General features: G+C 39.9%; 1 protein-coding gene across 1 annotated transcript in view; it reads right to left on the reverse strand.

The window, feature by feature from the left end:
• Positions 1–25,428, reverse strand: part of LOC111226770 (connector enhancer of kinase suppressor of ras 2-like) — a 62,486-nt gene that overhangs the window by 36,074 nt on the left and 984 nt on the right. Inside the window, exons 2-5 of the mRNA XM_022752081.1 lie at positions 12,311–12,474; positions 5,773–5,975; positions 4,609–4,696; positions 3,421–3,462 (exon numbers count right to left, since the gene is read on the reverse strand). Coding sequence (XP_022607802.1) covers positions 3,421–3,462; positions 4,609–4,696; positions 5,773–5,975; positions 12,311–12,474 — 497 coding nt within the window. The remainder of the gene's footprint in view (positions 1–3,420; positions 3,463–4,608; positions 4,697–5,772; positions 5,976–12,310; positions 12,475–25,428) is intronic.

A 25,428-nucleotide genomic window follows, 5' to 3' on the forward strand; every position in this document is an offset into this window, starting at 1 on the left:
ACACACTCATACACACTTCACGCTCCATCAGACACACAGACTCACACATGCTCATATCTTATCGCTCTTCTTCTCCCCTCTATCTCCTCACCCCCCGCCTCCAAGCACCCCACCCTCACACACACACACACAAACACACTATCCCTGTCCATCTGATTGCTGCAGGCTGTAGTCTAGAGGAGAGCAGAGTAGCAGTGAGTTTTGCATTATTGAGCAGAAGCTGACAAACGTACAACTACCACTACAGTAGCTACAGCAGCATTGACCGGAGCATTAAGCAGTCTCTGAACCCCATGCTGGATGCACACAGGGGGGCACACTAGCTGGGAGACTCTAACATACATGTCGACCTAGATCAAAATCCATTCATACATTACTTAAAGGAATAGTTTGGCATTTTGGGAAATATTACATACGACATTATTCACTTCCTTGCCAAGAACTTAGGTGAATGATGCTGTACTGTAAATATAAAGCCAGGGGACAAGTAGCTTACCTAGCATAAAACATCTGCCTAACAGCAAGTTGACAAGATGTGGTTATGTGATGCAACTCTACATGGTTGTTTGTACCCTTTGGTTTAAGTTAAGATAAATCAAGCAAAATATAACATGTTAGTGAGTTTTAGATGTGCAGGTATAGGCGCTGGATAGAGTTGTCTGTTTACCCTTGTTTACAGTCTTTACGCTGGAAACACACCGTCTGCATTGCGCGTGCGTGGTGGCTGCGTTGCTGAACTGCTGTGGCTCACAGGGTGCCTGTGTTCACACCGGCTGCGTCTCTGCTGTGACGCTGCTACTGCCAGCTCTATCTCTCTACATAGAGTTTGCAGGTTACTCAAATGTTGGATTTCTTTTCATTATGAATTGATTTCTGATTTCTTTTTGACAGAAAATGTCACCAAAATGCCTCAGTCTCCACTAGCAGCTAAAATGATTTAAAAAAAAAGGTTATATTTTTTCATGTCGGTGACATATTCAAATTCAGCTTAGACATGTAGTGCAAGGTGTCAGTTTGTGTAATGTTCTAAGAATCTCTAGAGGCGTGAGACGCAGTCTGCTCCAGCCCGTTAACATGGGCATTGAAATGAAAACCAAGACGTTCTGTAGCCGCCACGCAGCCAGTGTGGTTCCGGTCTTATGCTAAGCTAAGATAACCATCTCCCGGCACTAGTTTCATATTTAACAGACTGAAATGAGAATGGTGTTGATCTTCTCAACTCGTGGCAAAATAGAGAATAAGCGTATTTCACAAAATGTCAAACTCTGTTCTTAAGTAAAACTACTAATAACATATGACAAGATTCCTGTGTCCTGTGTTGAACATTTTTAAACGTCTTTAATTCTGTAAAACTGCAGGAATATTAATCCAAAATTTGTATCAAAGGCAAGATGCTCGTCATGCAGAACACCCCCTTTAACAGAGCTTACTGTTATGTATTATACTTTGGGATTACTGAGTTTTTATTACAAATGCATTAACATCAACAGCAGCAACTGCTTAACATTTTTGGGTCATATCATAAAATACATAAAACACAGCAAGGCATGTTCTGCTTATACATATATAAAGCTAAAAGAAGAAAGACACACATGAGTCATAATATCTCTAATTTCACAGAATGTTGTTATATACAAAATCTGAAATAGATTGTGTGCCGAAAATATCAGAGAAAAGAAACTGCTTGGTTTAAATTTAAGTTTTGGTTATTACAGTGAACAATATGGAAAACAAAAAGGAGCTAGAGTTTAAATCATTGAGAGGACACATGGGACAAGTCGGCTGTAAAAGAAAAGTCTACAGTTCTTAAATTAATTCTATAAAACACTGTTCTGTGTTCCACATTTTTTTTGTATGTCCCATGTGTGTGTTTGTGCTGTGTGTGGTTTAGTGGTTGTGTCACTTCACCTCCACTTTCTTAATTTCTAAAACACATGGTAAACAACGATCAGCAAGGACGCAGCATCTAAAAACAAACACCTCGTTCTCTCTCTCTCTCTCTCCTTCACGCTGTCTCCTTACTTCATACTTAAACCTCCCACACATAACAGATTTAGTCATGTGGAGCTTTTAGTGTGGTACAGAGGGTTTTGTGTGCGCGGATATGTGTGTGTGTGTGTGTGTGTGTGTGTGTGTGTGTGAGTGTGAGTGTGTGTGTACATGTGAAGAGCCATCTAAATATTTGAATTTGGCCAATGTCACTGTCCTGTTTTTTGCTTCTAACAACAGAGGTAAACGACAGTCGCAGTCCCACAACCAAAACGCTAAGGGGGGAGTAATTCTGACAGGGGGAACATCGTAACATCTCAAATACAGTCTTATGATTGGTTTAGTTGATAGAAATATGTAATAGACTTTTATTTTTACCATGAACATCTGAGTATTTTCCTTGGCATGAAATGCTCAAATATTTTTCTGTGAACTCCCCCAGCCAACATTTTATATGGTTTTCTCCACCTGACCTTGAATGGCAGCAGGAAGTGTCCCAGTCCAACTGTCAGCCCGGATCAGACACTAGCTGCTCACTGGGTTTCACACGTGGACACAGACAGTTCTCCGTCATACATGCACGCACACACACACTCACACGCACGCACGCACACACACTCACACGCACGCACACACGCAGAAGCTAAACTAGGGCTTTCAAAAGGCCTCAGGCTCGCTTGGACTTTAACATGCAGAATTTTGTGCCACAAATTCCTACAAAAAACAAACAGTACTCTGATATGCACACACACTCACAAACACACACTCAGAAAATACACAACATATATAGGCAGTCTCATACACACATACATAAGACATACTCTTCAGCTGTGTATCTTCAGTGTGTTTATGAATGTGTGCAATTTTGTTTCACAACCAGACGCACTACAACTGCGTTATCTGAGCAAAATTGGAGAGAAGAATATGTGTATTATAAGATTTCATTAAAGGAATGGTTTCACATTTTGGTTTGCTTTCTTGCCAAGAGTTTAATGAGAAGATCGAAACCACTCTCATGTCTGTACAGTGAATGTGAAGCTGGAGCCAGAGGCCAGTTAAAGAAAGGAAACAGGTGGGAGCAACTATCTGACTCTGTCCAGAGGAAACAAATTCAGCCAACCAGCACTTCTACAGCTCGCTAATGATAAAAGATCACACAGAATAAGTTTATTTCCCAAAATCTCAAACGCTTCCTTTAAAGCAACAAGGCCTTTGCTTTGATTCAGTGTAGCGGAGGTGATATCTTGGAAATGTAATACTGCATACACTAGGGCAGTAATCTTGTTGTGGTTGTTTTATCTATCCATTTAAAAGCTGCCATTGTTGAGTGAACCACCTCCTTGTTTTCTGTGATAAACAACAGGCCAACAACTTTCAATCAGTATTGATATTTCAAAAAAAAAAAAAAGACATTTAAAAGAAGAAACTTACCACATGGAGAATCTTATTCTCTGTCTCATACACAGTGCAATCCTGCAAAACGAGTGGAAGACAGAACGAGAGAGAGAGAAAAAACATGAGACAGAAAAAGCGTCAATGTGAACATCCGCACAGAGGCTCAAATATCTCCCTCCTCCAAATATAACAATGGAGAAAGAAGGAAATAAGAGAAATGAGAGATGGATGAGTTCTTCTCCACCAGAGAACATCAGCAGTCAGCTATTTTATTTCCAACCTTCCACATTATGTATGTTACTTTATAATCTAAGCAGGATAGATACATAAGATTTACCAGTTTGGGACTTACTCTGCTGCGTGGAGATTCATGAGTCTCCTCAGGATTTAGAAATGACATTATTTGAACATGACAGATTGTTATTTAACGATAGCTGATAGTTAATCTATTTCTGGGAAAGCAGCCCACTGAATCCACCAGATGTGCATCGTAGCAGTTAATTCATCTGTTTGATGCATTAGTGCAGGCAGCGCTGCCACCTTTGTCTGTCTCGCTGCACCCTGGCAGCCACATGTTCATTTGGCCCATTGTGCACCTACGGTGGCCCCTTTCTCTTCGCTCTCCTCTGGCCCTTGTAAGAGGGGATGGGTGTTATCTGCTCAGCTCCAGGACTCACTCTGGGCACACAGACAAACACACTTTCACACACTCTCTAAGCAGGCTCTTACAGGGAGGACGTGGATGAGGTCCAGGACAGCAGACATAGTTTCTGTCCAAACAATGAGATTTCTACAGTATCAGAGTGTGTATGCATGCACCTCCAGTTTTAGCTAGAGGGAGAGTAGGAGAACGGGAAATGAAGGGATGAGAGGCCCCTAGTTTATTCTCCATCAGGGTCCATAAGTTAAGCAGGGGATGAGGTCTAACAATGCGTCAATGAGTACATTGCCTAAGGCTGTTACTGAGAGCTACTTGTCCCATCAGCCATGCTGCAAACAGCCTGTGGCATTGGACATATGTTTCACTCACAGTCAAATCTATAGGAATGAGCTATAGACCAGAGCAAGCTTCATCCGTATCGATGTTCCCAGTCCAAACCCACTTTAGCTCTGCCCTTTCAAATCAAACCCTGACCTTTTCTATATGGGTGTAATGAGTATGGGCATAATGGACTGTGTGACGCATGCATCCTGTGTATTTGCTGTATGTGCGTGTGTAAGCACCTGTTGTACGATGGTAGTTAATTCTAGGCAGAGCTGCACGATGTTGTTCTTCAGTAATGAATACTCTGTCACACTGGCAAATGGAGACCTGAAAGAGACAAAAAACAAGAGTTTATATTTTGACAAATGCACCTGACTCCTTATGACCTTAGTTTAAATTTGGTTATTGTTTTTTTCAAATGATCCACAGAATGGGAAATTGAGCATAGTGTTTTTCCATTGCATTCAAGGCAAAGTAGGAATCAAAATCACACTTTAAGCATATAAATGAATGTGAGCAAAGCATATTTGGTCAAGAATTTCTTTACTCCGTTTTGGGGAACTGCTTTTATTTTATATTGGTGTTTTCATTTCATTCTGTTCAGTTCATTTATTTCCTAAAGGTGTTATTTTAAAAGCCGTGAGAGGGCAGTGAGAGAGAGAAATAAAAGCTATTCTCTGCTCCTCTCAGAGCACAGGAGCAACTGATAAAGACAAACAACAATATTTGGTTTTATATTGTGACCAGGAGGCAACGCAACTCAGGGATCTACTAAAGCTCAACATTGCTTTATTGTATGTGTTCTCTGGTTCATATGAGTCCATCAGCTGATATAAAAAAAAAAAGAAAAACAATTTTATGCTCATGCTTGTATTCTTTATCCATCTATGACTTGTTGCTAAATTAAAGGGGGCCACAGTAACAGGACCAACTGACAATATAATGCAGAACAGTACAAACTATCTCTGTGACGTATACCATGTTGTATTACTGTTGAAACTTTGTGTCAGAGGGAGATTGTAAGGTGTTCCTGTTATTTTGTCCACTGCCTGGTGTGGCATGCCTGTGTGGCTGAGTTCAGTTCAGTTAGGTTAAGTTGGAATATCAATACCACTCATATCTGTCCATAACAGGAGACAGTTAGCTTAAACAGCTAGCCAGGCTCGGTTTGTCCAGTCTCTGTGCCTCTTTCTTTCTGTTTTGTATTATGAGCATAGCTGACCATGTTTTGATGAGAGACAGCCTCCACCAGGAAAAGTTTAAAAAATAACTTGACTGTATTCATATTATAGTCATAGTAATATAGTTGTACTGTAGCATAGAATTTATATATTTTGATTTTAGCTTTCATCCTTATTGGATGAAGACCAAATTTATTTTAACACCCAAGGTGTAATCCCTACCTGTCAAGCCAGGCAAGAAGGTTCTTGGCTGCACCAATCAGGTCCACCACTGAGGTAAGGAAATCATTGGGTAGCCTCCGGGAAGCTCGTCCATCGTAGTGTCCGCCCCTCCGCCGGCCCAGGATGAAGTTCTGGAGGTTCTTTGCTGAAGCGTTTAGCTTGTGGGACAAAGTGCGGAGGTTCTCTGTCTCTAGGCCGTAGTTCTGCAGGACAAACAGAAGGATTCATTTTAAAAGCAGAAGCACAGTATGTCATACTCCAATGGTTTGAAGTTACTCGGCTGGCTTCAAAGTTCAAAATTCTGCTTACCAATCCACATAACTCCTTGATATAGATGAATCAAACACAATACGTTGTATTAATTAGTGAGCTTTTAGAGGTGCTGGTAGCTTTAGTTATTAACTTTGGAAATAGAAGAGCTAGCTTCCTCCCTCAGCGTGCACTCTTTGTGCTGAGCTAGGCTAATCCTCCTCCCTTGCTCCATACTTCAAATGCACAGACATGAAAAAGTAATTTGTCCAAACTACCTGAATATTTACAGTTTTATTGATCTATTTCTATCTGTAGGTTTAAAAAAAAATCCTTTATACAGTATATTGTATGTACAGCATATATAAAAAGTAATGTAGTTTTACATTACTTTTTATATATGCTGTACAGTATTTATAAACCTTATATTTTGGTGTATATTCATTGTAACAGATACAGTACACATTTTTTATCATACTAAATACTGATTAAATGGTCTTTTTGCAATTTTTATGTGTTGAGTGAACAAGGATAAACAGTAACTGAAACATAAATGGTAATTCTGAGTACAATGAACTGAAATTAGAATTACTATCTCTGAATAACCATTAGCATTTTCATAAAACAGCCACTTTCTGCACTAATACAAGAACACTAAGCTGGTTGAATAGCCCATTATGGCACTGTGACCCTTTTAAATAAACACACACTCACACACACACACAGAGACCCACTAAGCCACATTGCGCTCAGTGTCCCAAGGCACCTCTAGTCATGTCCTGCCTGACGGAGCCTGATTCCTGCTGACACAAAGGCTATACACACACACATGCACACAACCAAAAAGGCACACACACACATATCCTTGTATAGTCAGATGCACAGGCTGAACTAGACGTATCTATTCCTCCCCTGCCTCTAGATCTATTCTACACAGTCACGACCACAGTGACTACAAAGGAGAGAGGGTTTCACAGTGGTGGCAGCAGAGAGAGAGAGACAGAGACAGACAGAGAGAGAGTGAGAGAGACAGAGAGAAGGAAGGGAGCGAAATGAGGGAATTGAGGAACTAAAGAGGCAGAAGACAAGAGACAAGAGGGAGAGAGAGAAAGAGAAAGCACCCAGCTATGCATCTCACTGAAACTGGGTCATGCATACACTGTGTTCTGTATAATCTTCTGTATTCTGTGTGAACATACATAGATGTATACATGAACTTGGAGAGAACATGTTTGCACAGCTGTAATTAGGCTGTCCTATGATTCGATCTAGAGCTGTGTGCAGCTCTCTCCAGGGGACAGAGTGCTGAGATAAAGCGGAGGGAAAAAATGCCCTGTGTCGACTGTCTGAATGACTGTGTGTGTGTGTGTGTGTGTGTGTCTGTGTGTGTGTGACTGTGGAGAAAGAGAGAGAAATAATTTGAGCAGTGCGTGCATATGTGCGCTTGTGTGTGTCAAATCAATACAGTAAGAGGGCGATGCTATTAGAGCAACCCCCCCCACCCTTCCTCCACCTTCATGTCGATGTGGTTGCCATAGCAGCTATGTGTGGAGTGGCCTCTCCTCTACGCTGAAATTTCTGCCATTGTCCACAGAATCAAAATGGGCAAAAAACACAACTTTGCATTTTAATCTTTTTCTTTCAAAAGTAAAATATTGATGAGACTTACTAGTCTCACTAGTCTCAAACCACGTAAGAGAGTATATAACCTCTACTCATCAAGAGAGAATTGATTGTATGTGTCACTCTCAGCGTGGAAGATCTGGGTTCAATGGGCTGAACTCAACTCAACTACAGGTTTTTCTTTTTTACACAAAAACAGCTCCAATTTTCAAGTATTGAACGCTGGATTCAAACTGAAATTTTTATGTGAATGTTCAAAACAAATTGTTTTCATTTATGCTTTGCACAAGTAGGTAAAAACAATGCTGTCATAAAAGAAAACGGGGAAGAGAAAAGAAACAATAAAATCACATGGACAAAATGGAGACAAATATACATGCACACACAACTGCAGGTCAAACCAGAGTGTAGAGGCAAAGGAAAATACTACGTGGAGTGAGTGGAGTGCAGATGGTAATGCAGGACGCTATCTTGGGGTAAACCCAAAGATAACATTCAACTTTCATTTAAGCTCTCCTATATGGAACATCTGAGGGGTCCTGTCTAATCAGCTCGGATGTTGAAACGAGGATGGAAAGCACAAGAAATATGAATTATGGCAAATATTTAATAGCTTTGAAGTAACCAACAGGATTTTAAAATCAATTTGGAGTCATGCAGGGTAACATTGAAAAGGAACCAACATAGACAGCTGACTCATCTGCATGAAAGAGTTAGAGGAGGAGAGGAAGGCACAAATCACTTTGTCAGAACAAAAGAAGAACGGGGACTTAGAAGTTAGAAACTAATTATTATTAGAGATTATGCCAAGATATTTTAAGTGTTCTGAGGAGATGTTAAGACTTAAGTTGTTTGCAAGATGTTTTGGTATATATTCAGAATATCCTGTCTGTATGCATGGGTTTTCTTCCAGGTGCTCTAGTATGTCCAGACATTTAAAGATCAGATTGATTAAAAACTCTACATTTCTGATAGCTATGACTGTGTTTGTCTGTGTGTTAGCCCAATAGACTGAGAGTGTCTCTGTGTTTTATCCAGTGTCATTAGATAATGATACGATTCCTCTGGCGCTGGAGAAGAAAGGAGAGGTTTAGAAATTGCATGGAGTTGTATCCAACTGAACGTAAAAGCTAAAAGTCAACCTTATCAGCTGATGGAAGAATATGGGAATTTGTGTGATAGATTTCATAAAGTGAGATGAATAGGTGCCAGTGAGATACAATCTTTGGGATACAAAGAAATCTCCAAAACAAATAATTACTTGCCTAAACTGCTGCATGAACGTCACATTTACACATTAATTGACTAGATTTTCTGCTGATTTTCTGATTATCTGATTATAGAAAAATCTCTATAAAGCTAAACTGTTTCTACAGTGTGTGGCAATAGAAAAAGGCGATACATTTACTACTACTACTACTATTTGCTACTCTCGCTGACTTTGATGCCTTGATGAATTGATGCTTCAGAGAGACAGGGCTCATTTACCACCTTCTTTTGTATTTTGTTCTCTGAGTAGTTCATGTTTTAAGTTGCTTAGTTTTGACACTTCTTATTTAACTTCAATGCAACCACATCTATGTCTATGTCATTTATGAGTGTCTTTCAACTCAGACATTAGGATGAGCAGGGGTTTTATTCTTAACTTATGCCCATTTCTTGGCACATCTTGCTGAAAATTCACTGCACACATAGGAACCTGCTTAGCATAGATGCTAGGGGCAAAAACTCGATTGCATAGGCATAAAAGAGGGGACTTTTTCCACATTTACAGCGAGACTGAAAGCTCAGTCAGCACTTGAAACTTGCATTGATCCAGGGCCACAGAAGCTCCCCTTTCTTACTGCAGGAAGACCAGAAAGTCATAATGGTTGAGCCAAGGGAATGGGGTTTTGCTTTCCTTATGATGGATTATATTGCTGACGACAGTGAATCGTCCTTTATTATCCCAATATTGACAGTCTACAGGTACAGAACTGTGTGCCTTTGTTAACTGGGGAGTTCAGGTAGGCTATTTCTTAAAAGATAATTGTTTTATTACAACTCTTACTTTTGTAGTTTTGGTCATTATTTCTATCAGTAACTTTTGTAATTGATGGGATCTGGAAACATGGCAATATCACAACAAGAAAGTCCAATGGGGCAAGAAATAGAGGCACAATCAGAAAAATTGCAAACTAGCCAAGAGTTTCGTCAGATTATGTAAACCACAAGTGAGCATACCCAAATTGTTGGCACAGGAAAACTGTAGGAATGCACAACTACAGCAAGTTTGATAGGTCAAAGTTAAATAGTGAAGTCTGTCTGTACACTGTGATTGAGTATTACAGTGTACAGTGTGATCAGTATGGGTAATAATTTTACTGTTCTCCTTCGATTTTCTTACAAATAAATGTGTAACCCGGGGCTTTGTTTGAAACCAGTTTAATTGTCAGATGTCGATGTGTTCCTTGATTAACACACAGTGTTAGATCATATCTGGTAGGAATTATATCTGAAAGTACAAAAAGAACGACCCAAGCTGTAATAAACGATTTAGTGATTCATCTTGTCTACCTGGCATCCCTGAATGTATGTGTATGTGTGTGTGTGTGTGTGTGTGTGTGTGTGTGTGTGTGTGTGTGTGTGTGTGTGTGTCCAGTTCCAGGACATATGGTGATTGCTGCTCTGGGACACTCATTCCCATGCCGGAACATCTGAATGAGAAGAGGTGCTGATTAGCACACACACAAGCATGTATGCATACACACTCGCTCACACTAACACACACACTCTCACACACATTCAAACCCCAACTAATCCAGCCATGTGTGCCTGAGAGATAAGGTGCATCCTACATACTCTTTCCACATACTCACTCTCTCTCTCTCTCTCTCTCTCTCTCTCTCTCTCTCTTCTTCTCTCTTCCTTTGACTCCCCCTTCCTCTCTCCCTCTTTCTCTCTCTGGGAGAGTAGCACCTAATTCTCCCTAATTCCCTAATCCTGAGCAGGGCCACTGCACATACAGTCAGCAGTGACAGAGACAGTACACATAAAGCAGGGCCCAAATGATAGACAATTTTTCTAGCCATTTCTTAAGCCAATATCAATATCTGGCTGAGGAAAATAAACAACAACCAATATATACATCTTTCTACCTGACAGAATTTCTTTAGCGGTTGCAGGAAATAAAATTATTCCTAGAAAGTTTTACTCAGATTTGATGTTAAGGTAATTCTGGCAAACAGAGTAAAAATTAAAATGTTGTAACATAAATCCTCTTTATACATGCTAAAGCATAAAACAATGTCTAAAATACTAAAATACTAAGGCTGGCTATAATTTGAAATTTTTGGACACTATACACTGTGGCAGTTTCGGCACCAACACCAAACAATGTTTTTTAATTGTTTTTCCACAAAAACCTTGTTTCAATTTAAAAAAGAAGCTAATATTCTCAGATACTGAATAGTGTCACACAAGTAGCTGTAGAAAATCTTACAAGAACAAAATAAGAATGTCTAAAATTGTCAAAATTTGGATTTAAATCGCTAGAAATAATATAAATTTGCTTAAGTAGCTAGCAAGCAAATCGCTAACACATAGGCCAGCAGGAAACATGCTCGCAACGTGCAACAAGCTTCTTCGTATTTTCTCTGTACTGTTTTCTGTTTATGCTAACAAGTGGTTGCTAACAGGACATTGAATTCACAGAGTTTACTCAAAACATGTATTTGTACCATCGATTCCTTTCTGGTAACTATCAGCACAAGCCATCCTCCTCTGTGGAGCAGGTTAAATAAAAGTGGATGGTGCAGCTAAGTTAGCCTCCTCCATCTTGGCTCTCACTTCCCTCAAACATCCGCACCGTCAACATAGCTAACTATTGGTTAACGCCGCAAATTCCTGTGTCAAAGTTCACAAAAATCAAATCCATTCATCACAACAATTACCTGGTCATTTTGGACACTGTATGTACTGGAGAGTGATACTTCTTGGTAATTGTGCCAAAATACTGTACTATTCTATGACAATTGAAAACACAAATCAATGTGTGGGAGGAGAGTTTTGTATAGAGCCCCAAAACCTATATAAGGCAGTAAAAGATTATCAGATGGACCAAAAATATAACTGACTAAAACAGTACTTTAATTAAATAATTAAAATGGAGTGCAAAAAAGAAATATAAAGCTAAAGCTTGTATACTTTTCCAGTCTAATAAAATCTTTGTCTTTACATGCGCTCAGCTGATGATATAAATTAAAACTTATTTTAACTTATCTTCCATTTTTTTTTAGTAGAATCTAATATCAGTGGTGTAATTGAGTGGCTAACTTAAATATAAACAGTGGTGGCTAAACACACTGAGCTAGCCTACCTAGCTCAAGCTAACTTTCTTCTCCTGTATCATCACTGTATAAACTCTTGTAACAACAGCTAAAACATTTTAGCTGGCAAGCTAATGTCACTTTACTAAGCATTATTTATGAGTTCATTTATATTTTTGACTTGTGTGACAACCCTTTACTACTACATTTTGTTAGTTGTGGGGCTCCAAAGGTTTAGTTAATTGCAGTCAAACTCAAAGACACATTAACACACACATCATGGATCTGTACACAATACTCCTTCCAAAGTATTGTCAATTGAGAAACATTATGTCATTCAGTAACATAAACTGACTAACCAGGGCGCAGAGGAGGTCGACAGCTTCCAGGATGAGCTCCTGATGTCCTATTCTGGTGACGCCCAGTTCTTCCAGCTCCTGATGGGTGATGTGCAGCAGCTGCTCTCCCCCCATCTGCTCCCGCTCAAAACTCTTCACGTACTGCTGGAGACAATCATCCAGACCTGAGGACAGCAAAGACAGGCACAGATTAGCCTGCTGATGTTTCTACCATACTGTCACTGTGTATACTGTAAGAGGCATCCTGGTTAGCCTTAGCCAAAATCAACAAAATATTTTTATTGTTATATCAACCTCCCACCCAGAAATAAACTAAAAAAATCTGTTGATCCTTTTTGCAGTATTGTATGCTGAATCCTGGTCCACTTAGATGTAACACCGAAGTCAGGCATGAGTGGAGACAAAGAGGGAAACAAAAGAGCAGTCTAAATCCAGAGATCGCTCCGATGCTTCCTTGGAAACTTACAAACTGCCACCTAGAGAAAACATCTGTTGACACAGCTTTCCAATATCTCATGATGATTATTATACACCATGTCGTAATAAGATTTTCTTTGATGTTACTGCAGGGGAGAACAAAGCAATGTATTTTTATTGTTTTCAGAGTTTGCAGAGTGAAAAGACTGAATTTCACGCGCATTCTGATTGATTAAGGGTGCGTCCAAAATATACCTAGAAAGATGTGAGTAACATTAACATATGACTTTATGCTGTTAAGCCGTGGCTGCCAGCCATGCAGAGAGCCAGTCAGCTGCTCATAGACGTGGTGGGTCCGGGATACTATTGATCAGTAAGAGCCTCAGGCTTTGAACCAAACAAAGTCAGCAGAAAGCACTCCTCCCCACAGACCTAATGAACAAGCCTGCTCAAAAATGAGCACACACAGAGCAAAAAACGCATGAGAGGAGGCAAATCCATGCACACATACACACACATAGAGCCACAGAGCAACACAAAGGCTGCACTCTGTCCCTCCGCGAACACACACTTCAAACACAATCACACATACAAATACAATTACAACTGCTGCAGTTATTCAGGGTCCTGACGCCTTTGTGGAGGCATGTTGTTAAAGCAGAGTGGAGCTGTGAGGAAAACACTGATGCCCAAGGGAAGCAATGCTGACAGAGAGCAGACAGTGTGGTAGCACCTTAACACAGTCACCACACACACACACACACACACACACACACACACACACACACACACCCACACACCCACACACACACACACACACACACACACACACACATATTCGCTACAAAGGATGAGCAAGAGGCATCTTGCTCTTGGTATGCCATGGGACATAACAGACAAAATATAAGCCTACTGTTGCTCTGAGTGACACGGACAAACAATCTGTTACATACCGCACAGCAGAGAGATTTTAAATCTTACACATCAGTAAGAAGCTCTGCACTGTAGCAACACTAGTGAAAATTGTTTAATGGAATACACTCCCAATGGACAAACCCTCGCATCGCACAAGTTACTCTGTGTTTCACAAATGATAATACAATGTTATCACATGCAAGGCTGATGTGATATTAAGTTTGTACATGAAGTATGTGAAAACTATGCCTGTGGAATCAGACAGGCGCATGTTATGTTTTAATATGCGCATACAGAATGCAATTTTGTATTATAATCAGGTGATGCTACTTAAAAATAAAACTTCTCCATTAATAGTTAAACCACACCTTCCACCCAATCAGAATCCAGGATTTTCAGAGGCCATGGTATAAAGTATTTTATGTACTGTTGTATAAGCTTGTTTCATCTATAACAATGCATTATTGATCCAGTGATGGTCTAAGTACATAAGGTCTAAGTTCATTTACTGAAGTACTGAACTTAATTAAAAATTTTAGGTATTTGTACTTTGTTATATTTTCAGTACAAAACATATAGTCTTTTAAAATATAATGCATTGTTAAGAGATGAAACAAGCCTACACAACAGTAACTTTTAGTAACCAGGTTGGTTTAACCAGACACTGGTTATTCTAAATTAAAGCACCAGTATTAAACTTTAGGTAAAGAGGTAAAAAGTAGCTGAGCCTCAGATAAAGAGACTGGGGTTATTTGTGTATCCACCAACAAGAGCCATAAAAAGGATAAACAGCTTCTCAGTGAGAGCCACACAAATGTAGTTTTAAATGTGTATCATATTTGCATGAATCTGCGAGTGCAAATCAGCGGTAGGAAGATGACAAGGACTTAAATAGAAAAAAGCCTGAGTCCAAGGGACAGCTGCAGGGGAAAAGAGAGAAGACCGGAAAGGAAACATGAGCAAGATTGCGCAAAAAAATAAAGAGAGGTGGAGAAAGAGTGAAGAGGTTTTGATTGTTGATTGATTCTTGAATAAGAGTAAGTGCACTGCTACGCTCCAGAATTCTGTTTAAATACGATGTTTTTCTTTCCTGTGCATATAAAATGTTTACTACAGTGGGAAAGCAGTCAAGTGTAGTCTAATAAATCATCACCAGTGTTGGCAGAGATATGCACAAGTGGACTGAATGTGATTTCTTTAGCTAGCCAGCAGCTATAGGAGCAGTGAACATGGAGGCAGAGCAGAAAGAAAGCCCTGCAGCTAATAACTAGGATTTCTGAATATGAAACCCCTGACCCTCACTATGAGAGAGACATGAAAAAAAAAAACAGATGGCTATTTCTCAAAATGGAAGTCTTCGTGTCCATACCCAGGGGAGGTGAGCCTCCCATTCCAAAGCAGTACCTCCTCTTTTCCTCTGCCCATTTACACCCCTGCTTCTCCTTCCGAAGCATGGAAACAGTAATAGTTAATAGTAGCCATATCATACAATATGGCACGTTATGGCTTATGTCATCATAATGCAAATGCAATATCTTACTAGATCTGCAAAATGATGACAATATATTATCTTCAGTGCACATTTAAGAATCTGTGCAGGTGGAAGAAGTGAAATTACTTCCTCACACTTGTTATTCTGGTCGTCACTTCACTCCTGGTGTCCGCTCATTAATTGTTGCACCCTTTTGCCTTTTGTTTTTTACTCTCTCCACATACAGTAGTGTATAAAATATATAAATTATACACAGAGCTGATGAATAAAGAATTAAAGAGATCCAGGATGACTTCCACCATTTGCTCTGGGAAAGCCTCCTACTATAGCTATGTCCTACTGCAACGCACACATAGATGAATGCAGTGCATTTGGAGGCCAGTCTCTTTTAGGTATGATGGGATTTGTTGTTTCGAATATATGTGAATATTCACTCAAATATTTGCAGAAGCACATGCATGGGAATGCACACATGCAAAAACAGGCATACATTCACACATACGTATACACAGTGTGACACACAGCTGCTAGCCAATCACATGAGTCACAATGCCTCCCCTAGAGGACAAACAGCTGATCTTGGTTCATCTGCTGAGTTCATATGCCAGCTGGAAATAGCACATGCTGCTCACAAACACACACAAACTAACTAACACACACTGGGGTCAGGTTCATCAGTACTGCACCTCGCCAGGCAGTTCATGATATTAAAATCATGTAGATATTATTAGTCAAGTTCTGCAGCAGTTGTGGCTGCATCGCACAGCAACAAATACTTTCTCCTGCTGCCCAGATGCCTGCTCGCATCAGACTGTGTACAGTAACTGCAGGAAACATGAAAACTGACCTCAGGCTTAAGTATGCAATGCAGTGTAATAAGAGTCAAACAAGTCCTTGCCTGTATGCAGCTGAAATAAACAAAAAGTAATTTTGTATAAGTGTCTCTCTGTGTAATCAAGTCAAAAGCTTCTGCTGTAGTTTCCCCTGGGAGCTACACTGACTTGGGAATAAGATATTCTATCATAGCTTAACCATAGATTGTTGAAATTATGCTTACACCAGCTTCCACTACAGTGGGCTCTGCTCATGTGGTGACGGCCACTCTAATGTGTTTCTTGCAAATATTGTTTTTCCTGCTGTGTTTCAGGAACTCAATATTGAACAGTATTTGCTGAACCAGACCATTCCCTGCATATCTCTCATGTTCTCACACTTTAAAGGTGCTATGTGTACAATTTTTTTCTGCCGCCGAACACGATCTCTTGCCTGGAGTGGGTGGTGGTGGTGGTGATGAGGGTGGCTTGCCAATAGCTTCATCTATTGTTGGGTTTACAAGACAAAAGGTTAGAATGTGCCCTCTGGGCAGCACTACTTCTTCATCCTCTCATGCTGAACTGAGGACAGACTGGACGCTACAGTGACTCACTATCGCAAATCAGTATTACGAGACTGGACGCGCCTAGTCTTGCTGGTTAGCATGCTAACTTCAGTAAAAGAAAAGAAGTGATAGAAATAGATGCAAAACAAGATTAATTTCTTCTAGACTGGTAAGTGAACAGCTGTTAATGCTAATGTTGGCTATGTTACGATAGCAAAAACATATATATAGCACCTTTAAATGGCCTTTTGTAACACAAGTGTTTCAAAAGTCAACAGTTTTTTTCACAGTCTGAGACAGTCAGTTTTTATGCACTTAAGTAATAGTACAAAAGTATTTTTGTTTTGTTTTTTTCTTTTTTTTGAATGAGGATTACTACACACACAATTTTCATTTGACGAAGGCACCACAATGGTAGTGCTAGCTTTGATAACTGGTTCTATTTTGGGTCTGTTTCCAAAAGACCTGTTCTCATGCTGCTTCTCACTACAGTATGAGAAATATGATCCTTCATGGAAACAAAATTATCTGTCAGTGTTAAAACTAATTTGGTTATTTTATTTCAGACACTTCGTGATTTGTGTTTTTATCTGTGCTCTTCTCACTAGTTTGAATTGGGCGGGAATCATTTGGAAAAAGGTGATGTCACAGACGGCCATTCGCCGTAGCATCAGCATTTGTTTGGTCATGTTGCCACACAACTCTTAATCAAATCTGATCAAACAACACTCAAGCAGTTCCAATGAAGCAAATTCGCTATGATTTTGAGTGTTAAAACTGAATGTTTGTACTATGAATGTAAATTTTTTGAATTGAGTTGCTTTTGTTCCATGAAATTATTGAAAGTTATTAGATATAACATTTGATAAGGGATGAAAAATAACCTATTAAGCTTTATAGCTTTTATTTTTATCATCAATAATTGCACTGCAGTGCATAGGTACAGTGTATTTTTAATCATCAAATTATGTCCATCAATTGAAAGGTCTTGCATAATTAAATTCTATACTGGATTTAAATTCAATAAAATGCTGTTAAACCCCAACATTACCACAAAGGCAGTATATTTTTAATGTTTCTTAATGTTTTTTTGTTTGTCTTTGGCCAAATGTGAGAAAAACACATTGTAAAATTGACTTATCTCAATAAGAGACACTGAAGGATCCCTCGATCCTGACCATCACTGAGTCCCAGTGTGCTGAGGCTTGGACAAGCCTCTCATGTTGACAGCTTCATCCACATTTCATGCAATTCCCACCAATCTTTCCTTCTTTCCTGGGCAAAATAAACCCCTCCTCTTCAGACACGAGAGGGTTGCCAAGCAACCAGAGCAAGAGAGGCCTCCGAGCAGAAGTGAGGGATCTGCAGTTGCTGCCCCTCAGGACCCTGCACTGATGCTAGGCTAAGGAGTACACATACACACTATAAATACACACACAAACACACATATTGTAGCATATATGCTTTCCACATACTGACTCAAAGGTTGTTAAAGGCCACTTTAAAAAAAAACAAACAAAAAAAACGATTGCATTTACAGCTCAAACTGAACAACTTGCATAGCAGTTACTTCACTGCTTGGCCATTAACATCAACTGAAATCAAACTGTCAAACCTGTGTTTTCCTCTGAGTGCACGTTTGGGTCAAAGTGAAGGCTGGGCTAAGAGCTGCAGCAGGCAGCAAAGACTCCTGTCCTATCGCCTTGCCCCCATCTGTGAGCTTCCAGCTGGAGTAAGTGCTCCGTTGAGTGCGAAGAAAAGACACAACACTCACTAAAAATATTCCTACTGTGAAATATTCATCACATCATGACAGAATATTCTCAAGACCATGGCATTTTAGCTCCCCGGTATATGAGTTTTCAAATGCACCACGATCTGCTCTGAAATCCAGCTAGCATGGAGGTGTCAAGAGGCAATCTGAAGGAACAGGAAGGAGGAAAACAGGGTCAATCAGGAAGCTGCAAGGAGCTGAGAGGGTCTAACTGACCTCTGACTGCAATCATACTGGAATTATAACAATACATTAACATGAGCTTTAGCTTTACCTCACGTGTCCTAACTTCCCTCATACAAGGGAATTAACAATGGATTAAATGACTGTGCAATGTAAAAGGTGTTGCTTACAGTGATCACCTCGCTGTAGTTCCCCTCATTTCTTCATAAATCTTTAGCGTATTTCAGCCTTTTTTCTTTTGTTTCAGTTTTTCAAGCTGTAACTTTACTTGATTTTACTTTACTCAACTTGATTCAACTTCACTGTTTTTATTCAGTCTAGCAGCTCTCATCAGAGTTGTCCCCAGGCACATGACACAGCTGTTTTCACAAAAAAGCTCTAATGACAACCACTGTCGCTACCTGCCCAGCAACAAACAACTGACAGACAAAGTTAGACCATTTAGCATTTAGCTTCTGATATTTCCCTGAGAAGCTTAAGGATAGAAAAACAGCAAAAATAAGAGTGGATATTTGACTAACATTTGTTGAGTGGCCAGAAATTTGACTCCAAACTAATGTTAATGTTGCTCCTTATCAACTGGTTGTACATAGCCAACTGTTTGCTTACACTGTCGCCATATGAACTTTATAAAGGTGATAATATGTCAGTGTTGTGTTTAGAGCATGTTGTGCCCCAAAAAATCAATTAACACAGTTTTAATCATTAAAAACAGACACTGAAAACAAGATGATACATCTCAAGGGGTTTTTCCTGCTATAATAAATTACTCCTTAAATACTTATTCCATTGGCTCTAAGCAGTTTCACAGGTTGGTGTATCACAACTGGGCTAATACTACATAGGAAACACTAGTACCTGTAGCCATACTGAATTGTCTGTGGTTGCTGTGGGTTTCTTATATATACTGTACACCACCACATTCCAATATATACAGTATATATACATATGTATATGACCAGAGGAAGTGCTGTCCATATTAAAATTTAATTTGATTTTGAAGTTTATCTTTCTCTCTATCTATAAGTGTAATCACCGGAGCCGAGCTGAGCTACTGCTGTTCCAAATGCCAATTGTCCTCTGAAGTTTTGACTTTAAGTTTGAACTCCCAAGTATACCGGAGTCTGTACTTGGTGTACTCTGAGTCCAGACTACACTCACTCAGACGCTCTGTGCTGGACTTTAAATTTCCTGCTGTTGTGTGTGCTGCTGTGTAGCCTCAAGCTGATTGTGTGAATTGAACACTTACTTGGAAATAATGTAGGAACAAGCACTTGAAATGTTCTTAACTTCAGCATCATAATAATTAGTTAGGATTTGTCTGAAATGCCCCACAGTGTTCATTATGAATTAAATAAATCACAAACCAATCACATGCCTCCTTGTCTTTCTTAAAAGAGGGCTGATCGTATTATTATAAAACAAGAATATAAACAAACTATTTCCTGAAGTTGAGGTCAGTCAAACCCTCTCTCTCAAAGTGGCTGGAGCTGGAGAGCGTCACAATTTCATGGGTCAAAGTTGAACCATACTGAAGCAAATGACTACGAGAAAACCACGGGAATGATTCAATCAAGTGATTTTTATGATTCTGAAATGTTTTACAAGACGCAGCTGTTGGTCTGAGCTTGAACAGACTAACCCTGCTTTGCAGTATAGAGTGATGACAGCTAAGCTCAAAAAACTGTTAACTCCAGATAGTAATCCCGGCTAGTCTCTAGTTTCATCCTTTAAGTCCAGGTTTCTCATCATTCTCTGGCTTGTAACACCAGCAATTAAGTTTTCATGTGAAACTGAATTTTCATACAAATGTTGCTATATTCATTAATCTCCGGTCTGTATATCTTGCGACCTCGCTCATGTGGGGTCCTGACCCGTAGGCTGAGAAACTTTGCTTGAAGTTAATATATGTGCTCGTAAAACTGCAGCCCCCGGAACAACAGGTGCAAAGTCAACCCAGTAAAACACATACGAACATCCACACACACACAGGCCTCTCTGTCCGAGCAGCCGGATAGAGCTGGTGCTTTGATATGATGCCCACTGCATCTCCCATTCTCCGCACCGCTCTGCCATCGCCTCTGTGCCCTCCCCCCTCTTTCTTCGTCATGCCCACTCTTCCCCTCACACACTCCCTCGCTTCCTCCCCCATCTTAGGCTCCTCAGCCTCTCTTTCATTTTGCTTCGCACCTCTCCATCTCTGAACCCATGTCCCTGCTCTTTTCTCTCTCTCTTCCTGCGTGGGGCTGTAAAACAGGAGGGGCAGCTTTGTGTGTGTGTGCGTGTGTGTGCCTGTGTGTGTGTGTGTGTGTGTGTGTGTGTGTGTGTGTGTGTGAGTACGTGCTACATGCATATGTACCTCGCTATGTGTCTAAATGTGTGTGTTGTATGCGTGGCATATAGGATGTGAATTGGGAGTCTGTGTGTGTTGCTGCTTCCCCATCTCATGACATGTGCTGTGACTCCAACATGATCAGATCTGGTTTCCATGACTACCGATGCCCCACTTAAAGCTGCTGCTCCAGAGTTTGTGCGTCCATGCATGTGTGTCAGTGTGCATATATATAAATATATATACTGTAGATACATACAATGTATTTCAGTGAACATGTGCCTTCCTCTGAGTGCATGTATCTGTGTGCATCCATATGCAGCGCATGCATCTCAGCTTTTCTTTAGCGTATGAAAATGGAGGACTGGAGGAGTTTCCTCTACGTGTGTGTATGTGTGTGTGTGTTTCCCCATAATAAGGCACGCTCTTTAATCTTTAATGCAGCTGAAACTACAACAAGCACACAGTCAGAGCCAGGGGAAGCGTTTTTTCCAACACAGACCACCTTACCATGTCAGCAGGAGCCTAAATCAGGGGGCACAGTATGGAATGGTAGTAAACATGGTCCTCAACACCCCAGGACACTCAAACAACGAATTAATATCCAAGGGATTCTTTCTACAGAGGAATAAAACATTTCCTGTTGTAGTGGTAGATCTCATTTTCCTTGGTGGACCACTGCCACACATTTATATAAAATACACATAATAAGTTGTACATCTCATGATCTCAGTCATTCACAGGCTCTTACACTGACAGAAATATCACATATCACCTTTATTTTTAAAATTTTGTTGTTTTTTTTTTTTTTTGTTCCAGTGCATCAGCACACAAAGAGGAAAAGACAGATGACTGCAGGAAAAGTGAACTGCCTTATTCATTTTCCCGTCAATGTATGCATCAGTAGGCTGCCGATGCTGTTCGCCTGAAAGCACAGGCTGATCTGATGAGGTACATACAGCACCGAGAGCAGAAGAGAAGAAGTCCATTTTTCTTTGTTGCCTCACGTTAAAGCACAGATCCGTACGCGTCATACTTTACACATCAATTGCGTCTGCACACACCCGAGCAGATACATACCCTCACACACACACACGCACACATAGAGGAAACTCCTCCAGTGTGGGTGTTCAAATCAAAACAAATGAGTCATCTTTCTGTGAGCCTCACCAGCGTTCTGCTGCTGGAGCAGTTCTTCTACAGCAGTGAGAAATACAGTATAGTCTGCCTGGCCTGGGAGCTAGCTGTGTCAGGTTTTCTCGATAGGACTGCAGAGTTTCCCATCTCTCTGTCCCATATTCTCTCATATGACAGGTCTGGACTACTGAGGGAAAGGAACTGCTGTCCCCCAGATCTGGATCAAGCTTCTGCAGGTGGCACGTAACTGTGATTTTCCCTCATTTGTTGCACTTGGGAAGGATGGATTCCTAAAAAGTGCAGTCTTAAATTTCTCACATTCAATGATGAGTGTTACAAAACCTGATACTGTTTTAATAATTCAAACTACCTTATATCAGTCTGAGCTGATGATCTCACCAGACCCAGCTAAATGCAAATGTAACTAAAAAGCTGCCAAACGTTGACTCAGTGACTTGGTACTTTTACTTATAAGTACTGTACAACTCTGACATAGTTTATACTTTCCACTTTATGTTACTTTATAGGGCATAATTGTACTGACAGCTACTTATACAAAATACAAAAAGTGTAATCATTTCATAAAATATAATTTATTTTTACAGATTGACCTACGCAGCAGTACATAAAGAAGTTAGAATTAGTTCAGTATCGAGAAGAACTCTTAATAATGATAGTACTTTTATTTCTGATTTTAAATGCAAGAATTTTACTTGTAATTGAGTATTATTAGAGTGTGGATCGGAGTACTGGTTCTACCACTGGCCAAAATGGACTAAGCACATCCAAATATGTATTTTTTTCACAAATCCCATCAGTGAATCCATCAAATATACTTCAAAAATCATGTGGTAAAAGAAAATTCCTTGCACGAGTCTATGAGATTCACATTATTTTCTGGATCTGCACCAAATTGTATAAACTCATAGATCTCAACAACATAAATATGGCTGATTTTTTTTACATCAAGGTGCATAGGCCCTACATTATTTCCTGAGAAATTGATGAAAATGTTGATGAATGCCCTGTCTCTTAATGTTAAGGAAAGTGAAAAATTCCTGGATCCGCCCCTTTAACCGCATAAGCGCCAAAATGTTATGACTTCTTCCCTGGCCCCTGCTCGAACCCTCCACCAAGTTTGGTTCAGTTCTTTTTGCCTAATCCTGCCTGTGGTTAGGCCAACATAGGTCTTGCTTTTTAATGCTTAAAAAAAAATTAGTTGACATAATCTTTAGACGTTGGTGTTGTTGCAAATGTCAACAACACCAACTGAAATAGTGTCTAATCAAACTGATTTTTCATTTGTATTTTAACAGCAATATTTTTAATTTTAGGGAAGATTTCCATCAAATCACCTCAAGTTAGACATGTAAAATTGTGAGAATATTGTGATTTCTGTGTATAATACTGATATTTTTGAAAGTGTTAAGACTTTTGTAGCTGGTATAGGGAAGCCAGAGGAGCCCCCACAGCTTAGAGGCCAGGGCACCGGCCTATGGGTCTGGCTGGGGAGCTTCCCTTTCCTGTTATTTCTCTACTGATGCTGCCTAGTGGAGGTATTAAACACTACAAAATAATAATGATAAAAATTAAAATAGGACACACAATTCAGCTACGGGTGTTGCTATGTTCCTACAATTTACACAAGGAAAAAGTATTTCATTCATGAAACAATGAAATTCTAAGACTATGATGGCCAGTAGATGCTTCTGTCCTTGGCAGTGATATAACATTAATCCAAAAATGTATAAAAGATGTAGGTAAAGACAAATGTTTGCTACGTGCCCCCATGTGTCTTATATCTAAATACATTTAAAGTGCTTTTTCTCTCTTATGATAAGCAAGAGAAATCACTAAAGTACTTCTAAAGGAGGTCTTGGTGTCACTGCTCCCAAAAAATGGCACAAGACTCCTCATCTCAGTGCGAGAGAGATGAAGAGCTTCCAGAAAAGAGAGGCCAAAGTGAAGCCTGTGTAAGCGTACAGATTAATACTAGCCTTTTTGCCCTTCACTTTATTCAGAAGAAAATAAGATCTGAGCATAAGCCTGCCACTGAGGGTCTATGTTTGAAGCCCCACAGGAAAACGCTGGGAGCTTCACAGGAACAGGGACAACACTGGGCGATGTTGGCGAATGACTATGAAATTGAATCTCTGAGTCCCAGCTCTTCATCTGGAAGAGGCCAGGAGATGCTTTTCATAAAGAGACCAAATGCACAAGAGTGAGATGAAACGATTTCCTGCAAGACTTTGGTGCAATTGTCTACATTTCTACATTTTTACTTTAGTCTAAAAGGCTGTTTCAGTGTTGCTCAAACTTGCTCACAGTGGCACGTGTGCAAAATAATGAAACAAGATCATTCTTTTTTTTCCCTGTGCAGATCACAGGTGTAAAAAGCTGACACTGTCAACTTTAAAAATTACATCAAAACTTTCTGTTCCTATTGTGGTATTTTCCTAATGATCATAACTTGAGATTGAGGAACATCATAGTTGAAATACTAAATTGCATCTGTTCCTTATTAGCAGACAAAAACCAGCATGTCTTACAGCGTTTTTATCCGCTTGTTACGTTATCATATGCAGGGTTCATAGATGACATTTCTTATTGCTCAAACCTAATGTAACATTCCTGGAGCCTGCAGAGGAAATCATTGATTCACCTCAGATGAAATGCATCTAACTTCCACATGCAGGATTTTATTTTGGCACATGGATTTTTGGGCCTGGCTGACTCATAATTTAACTTATAGTTCCTCGAACGACAGTATGTTTAAAAAAACTCAGCACATATGGCAATAAGTTTCTGTCAATACTGAGTTTCACCTGCTACCTTACTGAGCACAAATATGTGTGTAAGTCAATTACACTGTGTGGCATTTAAAGAAACAACTGAACCAAAACCAACATTTTTATTGTGTTTTCCATGTTGCAAAACTCTAACCACATTTAGCCTGTTAGTAATCTAATCTCCAATCAAATTTCAACTCAGCCTCTCTTAATGAACGGTGCAGGAGCAAAGCTTTCCAAATGAACACTCAACGGATCAGAGGATGAAGCTATAACTCCACTGGCTGCTTGAGGAGAGCAATTATAAAACCAGGAACATCTTCGTAATCACTTAACTTAAGGCATCCCAAATACTCCCTCACCATGTCCCCTGAGGGTCTATCAACCACCTTGACTCCTAATCTCAGACATTAGTGCTTCACCACAATGAAGGGGAACTCCTGGAACACATGCAGGAATGTGGAGTTGTAGGGAATCCATAGATTGAAATAAGAAAATTGATCACTCTGTGTGTAAGTAATACAGCCACACTATCACCAAGTCCCATAAGGACTTTACATGTAGGTTTGAGTCATCACACAAGTAGTGATTAAGTCATTCTCCAAAGTAAAGGGATTGCGGACACCCTCCCTCACCATTTCCATTGTCTGTCAATAGGCCTACCACAGTTTCTCTCACAGCTCAGTAGCTGAGCAGAGTGT

This window comes from Seriola dumerili, unplaced genomic scaffold (genome assembly GCF_002260705.1).
Source record: "Seriola dumerili isolate Sdu_G_001 unplaced genomic scaffold, Sdu_1.0 BDQW01000161.1, whole genome shotgun sequence".
Taxonomy (NCBI): Eukaryota; Metazoa; Chordata; class Actinopteri; order Carangiformes; family Carangidae; genus Seriola; species Seriola dumerili.